Raw genomic sequence first — 10,532 nt, forward strand, 5'->3', positions numbered from 1 at the left:
GCCTTTTCTAGTTCATACTCAGCTTCTTCAATTTGTTGTCGGAGTCTCAAAATTATTACTTCTAGCTCTTCTACTGTAGCTAGAGTAACCAACGGTTGATACAGTTTCAAGAAATGTTGTGAAAATGATTTTAATGCTTCAACTAAATAAACCTGTCAAACCATCATTACAAAAAATTCGATTTGCTGGTTCACAAAATCTGCTGAGAAATGGATTGAAAATAAGGACTTCCACACGGATAAATCCAATGCAATCAAAAGAAAGGACAACCGAGTGCTAATAGAAATCAGCGAAAGAAACCAAGTAGCATGCTTGATATAACCGATAAGTTTCTAAGGGTAGATTAGTCCTTCTGATGTTGGATTAACTCCAAGAAGGAAGTCCACTTTGAGAGTCAAACCTGTTACATTCAAAATTTCTAAAAACAAAATGGAGCTATAGCTTCTAGTTTCAAAATCAAAATCAAGACATTATAAATTATAAAGGTAGTTACAATTCAAAGTAAATAAACTTTGCTCAAACTGAAAAAAGAAAGACCCTCATGCATACTTAATGAACAAACTGAAAAATAAAAGGTTAATGAAGATGACCGGTTTAGCAGGTAGCAGATTACCTTTTGCATACATCGATACACTTTTTGAAAGTATGTTACATACATTGGTATTTTTAATGTATATAGTCTACATTAGAACAAATGTAAAAGTATATGACTATTGAGTAGCATAAACCCTATATAATACTCGATGATCGTTAAACGTTAAACCAGAAAAAATACAACAAAAACAATAAAACTCAATCCCACATGTGTGGGGCATGTGGAGGTAAGATGTAGACAATCTTTCCCCTGTCCGAGAATAAAGTTAAGTCATTTCTTCAACCGAAGTTGAAACACTCCCAAGAGTAGAGAAAGTCGTCATTCCCAATGTTTTATGGATAGAGAGATTGTTTCCGAGAGGACCTCTAGTCAATAAGTAGGAAAAAAATTTTAAAAAAATAAAGTATAAAATAAATAAAAAATGAGACGCCATGAAAATGGTATAATCAAATTTTCATGGGTTTTAAATTCTGACTAGAATTCAATTTAGGCTCTAAGCGATAGTTAAGTCACCAATAATTCAATTTTCATGGGTTATACTAGAAAAATATATATAAAACCATTCCATCGATATAAAGTTTTATTAAATATGTAATATTTATTATAAACAAAAATATTTAAAGTCAAAGTTAAATTAAAACATGACTATTAATGTGATAGGAGAGTATAACCTACAATCATTGTTGCATATATTACAATTACTTGTTGCATAATAACGATGTATCTATCAAAAGTTACAGTGGAGATATCACTGACCACAAATTATACATGGAGTTGTCCTTATAAACATACTGAGTATATATTACAGTACATAATTTTTTTTTTTTTTTTTTTTTTGTTTTTTTGGCAAAAATATTAGTATGTATATGTATATATATATATATATATATATATATATATATATATATATATATATATATATATATATATATATATATATATATATAATAGAACTTACAGTACATAATTACAAGCTACAAACTACATACATTTGATGTACTTAAAAGGTATGTAAATGCGAAAGCAGCATGCAATGCAGATCCTGTGGGTAGTACGTCTTCATCAACCGTATAATAAGGACTATGGGGTGAATGGATTATTCCGGCCTTCTCATTTCTCATTCCGAGAAAAGCAAATGTCCCCGGAATCTTTTCCAAGTAGAATGCAAAATCTTCACTTCCCATGAATGGTGGAGTTAATTTTATGTAATGTTTTCCAACAATCATATTTGAGACTTTTACTACATGCTCGTATATCCTCTTGTCATTGATAGTTGGTGACACAGTCGGATGTTCAATTCCTTCGAAATCAACGATAGACGAGCAACGATATACCGATGCTTGTGCTTGTATCACCTGATTAACAAACACATACCATTAAGTTTATAAAAATTCTTCCATTGTTGTTACAAACCAGATGTTGGCTATTGTTACGGCGCGTAAATGAGTCGAGCTACTAATCAAGCTCAACTGGTTAAGAGCTTGATTAAAGCCGAGCTTGAACGTACATATTTTGAAAACGAGCTCGAACAAGCTCAAATTAAACGAGCTTAATCTAGCTTAGCCTGTTAGTTATATAGAATTATTATTATTATTTCCAAATTGAAGCGACGCTTGAGTTTGTATGTATCAAACGAGTCGAGCTCTAACACAACTTATTTACGTACACCCCATCACTGTAATACAAATGTTATGGTAAGGAGTAATAGATAAGACACACTAACACTAACAAGGTGACACGCGATGACTTGTGTATTAGAGCATTCCCATCAGTACTCTCAAGGTGTGTCCTCAGCTTGCCCTCGAGGGTACCGATGACAATCCCTTGCTCTCACCTTGTCCTCAACCATTTCCTCCACCTTCGCCCTGGTGAATTTTTTTTTTACTCATAATGGAGGATGGGACCAACTTTTCTCCCTCCTACTTTGTGTAGTAATTACTTGTATCCATAACATAATAACTTGTAACTGATTTATTTAATTAATTTTGTGGGGTATGTGACGAGAAGTAAGTATGTTATGGATGTCATAGTGTGTGATGGGGATGAAGTGGAAACAAAATGGAAAGAAAAAGCTCATGTGGCGGTTGTCCTTGAAAGGAGGATGTCATGAATGAGAATGATCTTATAATGCATTTTTGTGTAGAACAATACACAATTCTCATGTGTACTATTTCTTATTAATTATTTTTATCAGATTGTTTATTTTACATGAACCAGTACTTTCTCAGTTATATATGGTATGTACCTCATGTATTCTTTCTCCAAGTGCATAGAAGCTCTTTTTGCTAAAGGCTCTATAAGTACCAGCAATGGAAACCGAGTCAGGAATGACATTAAGTTCACTTCCACCGTCTACCATTGCTACTGAAACCACCTACACGTACACAAATTACAATTATTAACTTAAATATTGTATGGAAAATATAATCACTTTAATTTGATAGATACATGCATGGGTTAATTTGTGTACTTACAGGAGAATTTAAGGGATCAGCCTCACGAGATACAATATTTTGTAAGCTAATAATAGAAGCCGAAACCGCCAAAATGGGATCAACGGAATCTTGAGGAATGGCGGCATGACCGCCTTTGCCATGGATCACAGCCTTGAAACAACCGCATCCCGCCAGAAATTCGCCTGGCCGGGATGCAACCACACCCGAATCTGAGCTAAGGACTAAATGTAGACCAAAAATGGCCTCCACATTCTCTAGAACACCTTCTTTTATCATAGCTTTTGCTCCTTCTCCTTGCTCTTCGGCTGGTTGAAATATCAAAACCACCGTCCCCTAATAATGGAGTAATAAATTAACTAAAGTAATTAGGACCTTAATTTATGATTAATCATTCATGCATATTAATTACCTGTAATTCATTTTCTAGTTGTTTCAAGATTTTAACAGCACCAAGAAGCATTGCAACATGAGCATCATGTCCACAAGCATGCATCTTACCATCAATCTTACTTTTGTGCTCCCATTCAACAAGTTCCTACACACACCATGCCATGCCATTACTATTTAGTATTTACTATAAATATACGTTCCTATATAGAAAAATGGAGAATTAAAACCATAATTACTTGACAACACATTGCAGGAAGTTTAATACAAGAACTAGAAAAAATTAACAAAAAGAAGCTGTAATGTATCAAATTTTGCGGTAAAAGGTGTTGATAACTACCAATTGTTTCAAAATCGGCTGCCGATCCATAATCTGAAAACCATCCATAACTCACTCAGCAGTTGTGCTTATATGAATGTCAGAGCTTAACCCAAAACATTGTGCTATTATTACTTTTTTTTCCTTTGACGAAAAAGACGAAAACTAGTGTAGAAATGAAAACGTTTTCTTAATAACCAAAGACACAAGAGTGCTATTGTTAAAATATTAATGTTTTTCTATCTAGATTAGTCTAGAATTAGATATTTAGTAAAAGATATTATCTTAGTAGATATTTAATTAGGAAGTAACTAGAGTTATCTAGTGGTAAATATAAATGTCATGTAAATACTAGAAGATTCATAGCCAACTTATGGAGCCTATAAATAGGCATTGTGTCTTGATCCATGTACACACAACAAACACACAAGTTTGAGTTAATATAATTCTAACTTTCAAAAAACCATCCTCTCCATCTTTTCTATACAACAAAACATTCCCTCTTTACAACAACTAATACCCATAACTATTTTATTTCTAAACTAAAACAATCATCAATTAACTAATCAAAATCTATTATAATTCTAACAAGTGGTATCAAGAGCCATTTTGGGCGTTCGTTCGAATACATCATGACTACCGTCGGTGCATACAATATTCCCGTCCCCATCTTTGATGGCGACAACTATGATTTTTGGAGTATCCGAATGAAGACATATTTCCAAGCACAAAGCTTGTGGGATATTGTCGAAGTCGGGTTTACAACTCCAAAAGACGTCGAAACTCTGTCCGCAGAAGAACAAGAAAAATACAACAAAAAATGTTGTAAGAAATGCTGCTGCTCTAGGCTACATTCAACAAGCCTTGACACCGTCTATCTTTCCACGAATCATGGGAGCTACGACAGCCAAAGAGGCGTGGAAGATCCTTCAAGAAGAATTTCAAGGAAATGCCAAGGTGAGATCTGTAAAACTACTAACTCTAAGACGAGATTTTGAAAATTTAAATATGAAAGAGACTGAGACCGTTAAAGACTACTATTCTAGAATTAAAGAAATAGTAAACCAAATGAGAGCCTATGGAGATAAAATAACTGATAAAAGGATCGTAGAAAAAATACTTATCAGTATGACTGAAAAATACGATCATGTCATTACTGCTATTGAAGAGTCAAAAGATATTGAGACTCTGTCAGTAACAGAATTAGTTGGCTCTCTCGAAGCATATGAGGCTAGACTGAGTCGGCGTAGTGAAAACTCACTCGAAAGTGCCTTTCAGTCTAAACTCAAATTAAGGTCTCAAAAATCTAATAATGGGGGGAAAAGAAATCTTGAAGAAAATTCGAGAGGAGGAGCAAAACCCAGAACCGGGTTCGATCAAAAAAGAAAAAGCTACCCTCCATGTAGTATTTGCAAAAGGACAAACCACTTGGAGAAAGATTGTTTCCATAAAGGGAAGCCACAATGCAATAACTGCAAAAGATTTGGGCATCTAGAAAAAGATTGCCGTTTAAAACAAAATCATCAAGCTAACTTCACGGAAGAAAGTGAAGATATACCGGAGAACAAAAATCAGCTATTCTATGCCTGTCATGTCGCAAATAAACAGAGGGACGATACTTGGTTGATCGACAGTGGGTGCAGCAACCACATGACAGGAGATGAAAAATTATTTGATAGTATCAACACGTCCGTAAAGTCCCGCGTCAAACTAGGGAATGGAGCGCTTGTTGACACTAAAGGCAAAGGTACGATAACTGTTCAAACTAATAACGTCACTCGATCTATCAATGACGTTCTTCTAGTGCCAAGCCTAGCAAGTAACTTGTTAAGTGTTGGTCAAATGATGGAGCACGGATACTCTTTACTCTTCGAAGACAAATCATGCGTTATTCGTGACAAGAAAAATAACTATAAATTAATAGCCGAAGTGCCAATGGAGAACCGCAACTTTTCGCTTCGTTGGCAGTATATCCAAGACATAGCCATGAAAGTTCAAGTTGAAGAATCATGGCTAAGGCATCGAAGATTTGGCCACTTTAACTTTCACGAACTAAAAATCCTCCAACAGAAGAATATGATGAGAGACTTGCCTAACATAGAAGAGATCACCGACACGTGTGAAAGCTGTGTGATGGGCAAGCAACATCGAAAACCTTTCCCTCGTGACAAAGCTTGGAGAGCGAAAGGTATACTGGAGCTGGTGCACACCGACGTTTGTGGACCAATGAGAACCCCGTCACTTAACCAAAACAGGTACTTTATTCTCTTCATCGATGATTATTCTAGAATGACGTGGGTTTATTTCATGTGTGAAAAATCGGAAGTATTTACGATATTCAAGAAGTTTAAGAACTTCGTAGAAAAAAGCAGCGGCCATTATATAAAAACGCTAAGGAGTGATAGAGGAAAAGAATACACCTCTACACAGTTTAACAAATTCTGTGAAGACGAAGGAGTTAAACGCCAACTTACTGTTGGTTACGCCCCTGAGCAAAATGGCGTCTCTGAACGTAAAAATAGAACTGTAATGGAAATGGCCAAAACGATGATACATGAAAAAGGCCTTCCAAACAGTTTTTGGGCTGAAGCTGTATACACGGCTGTATATATATATTGAATCGATGTCCAACGAAAGCTGTAGAAAACAAGACTCCAATTGAGGCATGGAGTGGAAGGAAACCATCAGCAAAACATCTGCGAGTATTTGGGTGTATTTGCTACATCCACATTCCAAAGGAGAAACGTCACAAGCTCCAAGAAAAATCAGAGAAGGGAATATTCTTGGGCTACAGCACACCGTCTAAAGGCTACCGAGTCTATAACCTGAAGACTAATAAAATCGTGATCAGTCGAGATGTGGAGTTTGACGAAGACGCTTCATGGAATTGGGAGAAAGACAAAGTTGAAAAACAAACATATCTGCCGCAGATATCTATGGAAAGTCCAGCTCAACAACCACTACAAATGGAGCATTCTCAACAACAGGAAAGTACCGGAGAAACAAGTCCTACTACACCAACTTCTCCGTCGACAAGATTACCTTTGGCGCAAGACGAGTCAAGCCCAGAGTCCACACCTGGAAGAGTCAAAGCATTAACAGAGGTATACGAGACTTGCAACTTCACAACTATTGAACCTGAAAGCTATGAAGTTGCATCCAAAGATGAAAAGTGGGTGGCTGCTATGAACGAAGAAATCAGAATGATAGAGAAAAACAACACATGGGAGTTAGTTGATCATCCCGAAGATAAAGAAATCATTGGAGTTAAGTGGGTTTACAAAACAAAGCTCAACCCTGATGGTTCTATACAAAAACACAAAGCAAGGCTAGTAGCTAAAGGCTATTCACAACAACCAGGAGTCGACTACACCGAAACCTACGCACCCGTAGCACGACTGGATACTATAAGAGCTCTTGTGGCTCTAGCAGCTCAACGAAGATGGAAGATTCACCAACTAGATGTGAAATCAGCCTTTCTAAATGGGTTTCTAGAAGAAGAAATATATGTAGAGCAACCACAAGGGTTCATTCAAAAAGGAAAAGAAGAAAAAGTCCTAAAGCTCAAGAAAGCCTTATATGGACTTAAACAAGCACCACGTGCTTGGTATAGCCGCATTGATAGCTATTTCACAAGTTCAGGATTCAGGAGGAGTCAAAGTGAGCCCACACTCTACATCAAAACCCAAGGTAAATCTGACACTCTCATTATTTCCTTGTATGTAGATGATCTTATATATACGGGAAACAATGAGAGAATGATACAAGAATTTAAACAAGACATGATGAAAACGTTCGAGATGAGCGACCTTGGATTGATGCGCTATTTTCTTGGCATCGAAATCAGTCAAGAAAATGAAGGCATCTTCATATGCCAAAAGAAATACACGGAAAATCTCCTGAAAAAGTTTAAACTATACGGTTGCAAAACCGTCGACACACCTCTAGTTGCCAATGAGAAGATGAGACAAGAAGATGGATCTGAGAAAGCAGACGCTTCAAGATTCAGAAGTCTCATCGGAAGCCTACTCTATCTAACAGCAACAAGACCAGATATTATGTACGCAACCAGTCTACTATCCAGGTACATGCAAAACCCTACTCAAATACATTACGGAGCTTCTAAAAGAATACTAAGATACTTGCAAGGTACCATGGACTATGGAATATGGTACAAGCCCACTATAGACTCGAAGCTTCATGGATACACAGATAGTGATTGGGCCGGATCGGTCGATGACATGAGAAGTACTTCAGGATACACATTCACACTTGGATCTGGTGTCTTCTCATGGGCATCAAAGAAACAAGAAACTGTGGCACAATCATCAGCCGAAGCCGAGTACGTCGCAGCCGCTAACTCAGCTAATCAAGCTAAATGGCTAAGAAGAATACTTGAAGACATGGGCGAAAAACAAGACGAAGCTACTCAAATATTCTGCGACAACAAGTCTGCAATTGCAATGGCAAAGAATCCTGTGTTTCATGGTAGAACAAAACACATTGATATCAAATATCACTTCTTACGAGAAGTCACCGCTAAGAAAGAGATTGAATTAAAGTACTGCAAAACTGAAGAGCAGATTGCAGACATTTTCACCAAAGCTTCGCCGAGACCAAAGTTCGAGCTTCTACGCAACATGCTCGGAGTAACCACGAAAAACATTAAGGAGGAGTGTTAAAATATTAATGTTTTTCTATCTAGATTAGTCTAGAATTAGATATTTAGTAAAAGATATTATCTTAGTAGATATTTAATTAGGAAGTAACTAGAGTTATCTAGTGGTAAATATAAATGTCATGTAAATACTAGAAGATTCATAGCCAACTTATGGAGCCTATAAATAGGCATTGTGTCTTGATCCATGTACACACAACAAACACACAAGTTTGAGTTAATATAATTCTAACTTTCAAAAAACTATCCTCTCCATCTTTTCTATACAACAAAACATTCCCTCTTTACAACAACTAATACCCATAACTATTTTATTTCTAAACTAAAACAATCATCAATTAACTAATCAAAATCTATTATAATTCTAACAGCTATTAGTACTTTAAAAGATATCATACCAATTAATTAATTACCAATCTTATCAAATAGTTGCACACAATGCATGAAAAGGTATACATATATGTATACGTTATTTTTATACAACAAGAGATGAAACCCTAAATCAAGATAGACTAAAGTAATTATTATAATTTACAAGTATCTTCAAAATTAGAGAAGGGTATAAAAAAGGCCCCTACATGTCTGCCATTTATAAATAATAAGTATGACACTGTGTACGATCCTTTAAAAGAAATCAACTGGCCGGCAGATCGATAGATTGATGTATCAAAACCCCAGCACGTTTTACAAAATTCGTTCATAAAGTTGAGTAACAGAATCATATGTACGTTAATATATCTAACTGTACTACATAAATGATATAAGGAAATTAATTAGTAACAACTAGAGAAATAATTAACTAATTAACCTGAATAGGTAAAGCATCCATATCTGTTCTAAGTGCAACAAACGGTGGTAAACCGGTGCCAACTATGGCCACTACTCCGGTCCTAGCAACCGGCCAACGGTACTTTATATTCATCATGTCAAGTTCTCGTCGGATAATTGAGCTCGTTTTAATTTCTTCAAAAGCAAGTTCAGGGAATTCATGAATCTCCCTTCTTATATTCTTGATCCAATTTGTTGTTTCAACATGATATGCAAGCTTTAGAATATAATCTTTTAGTGAAGAATTATGATGCTCCAAAAAGGGGTTTATGTTGTTGGTTTCATGATTTGAAGAATATAGAGGAAGGAGAAGAGAAAGAGTGGTGAAAATAATAGTGAGTGAAATATGCATTTTTTTTTTTTTAATTTTTTTTGTTGGTGAAATTTTAGCATAAAGAAAAAAATGGCTATTATTAAATAGATATATTTTTTTGGGTACGGTGAGAAGGTGAATTAAAACTGTTCATTCGATAATAATTAAGTAATTTGTGTCATATGTGTTCTAAGGTTATGACGCGTGTTAAAAAAGAGTAGTAAGTGAACAAATTACAGAAAGAGTAGAACAGTCCAATCTAAAAGAGAATACGCTCACGGAATACGTAGCCATGCCAAAATAACTCCAAAAAAAGCTGATCTCTCAACCTTAGAAAACGCCTAAAATTTGCTACTAGACGACGGGCACGGGTAACATGGTGAATTAATTAAGACTATGAATCTCGATAAGACCGGTACTTATTCTAATGGATAAGACCACTCCTAACAATGACCTCTTCTTTCTCACCATAGAGCGCTACATTAGCATCACATTAACAGTATCTCCTCTTGTCTTCTCCATCAAATCAAATGGTTATCACATACCACTCACAAACATGACATACTTTCTCCACACCAAATTAATTAAATATATACTACTCATAATTTACAAGTGTTAAAATTACGAGTACAAACAAATATAGCACAAATAAATAAATAAATATGAATAAAACTGTGATGCAAAATGCTATTTGATAAAAACAATCAGGACGAAGCTTGAACACACAACGAGGACAAGCCTCACCACAAGGCATTGCCAACGGTGTCCTAAAGGATAAACCGAGGGCAAGGCTCACCACGAAGCCCGTTGGAAATCTTCTAAGTGGAAAACTGATCAAGGATGATCTTTCACCAAACCACCATGTATATAATATTTCTGGACAAAATTTTCCTATATTTAAAAATTGATTAAACAAATCTCGCTCCTTGTCAACTATGACATTTATGTTGTGAAAA

The 10,532-nt window shown here is 35.6% G+C and overlaps 1 protein-coding gene across 1 annotated transcript; it reads right to left on the reverse strand.

Moving 5' to 3' along the window:
• Window positions 1-1,569: 1,569 nt before the first annotated feature.
• LOC139842398 (IAA-amino acid hydrolase ILR1-like 4) lies at window positions 1,570-9,615 on the reverse strand. Its single transcript, XM_071832542.1, has 5 exons — window positions 9,244-9,615; window positions 3,461-3,586; window positions 3,070-3,384; window positions 2,841-2,969; window positions 1,570-1,950 (listed from the first exon to the last, which is right to left on the reverse strand). The coding sequence occupies exons 1-5, from the start codon at window positions 9,613-9,615 to the stop codon at window positions 1,570-1,572; spliced, it is 1,323 nt and encodes a 440-aa protein (XP_071688643.1).
• Window positions 9,616-10,532: the final 917 nt, after the last annotated feature.

This window comes from Rutidosis leptorrhynchoides, chromosome 4 (assembly GCF_046630445.1).
Source record: "Rutidosis leptorrhynchoides isolate AG116_Rl617_1_P2 chromosome 4, CSIRO_AGI_Rlap_v1, whole genome shotgun sequence".
Classification (NCBI taxonomy): domain Eukaryota; kingdom Viridiplantae; phylum Streptophyta; class Magnoliopsida; order Asterales; family Asteraceae; genus Rutidosis; species Rutidosis leptorrhynchoides.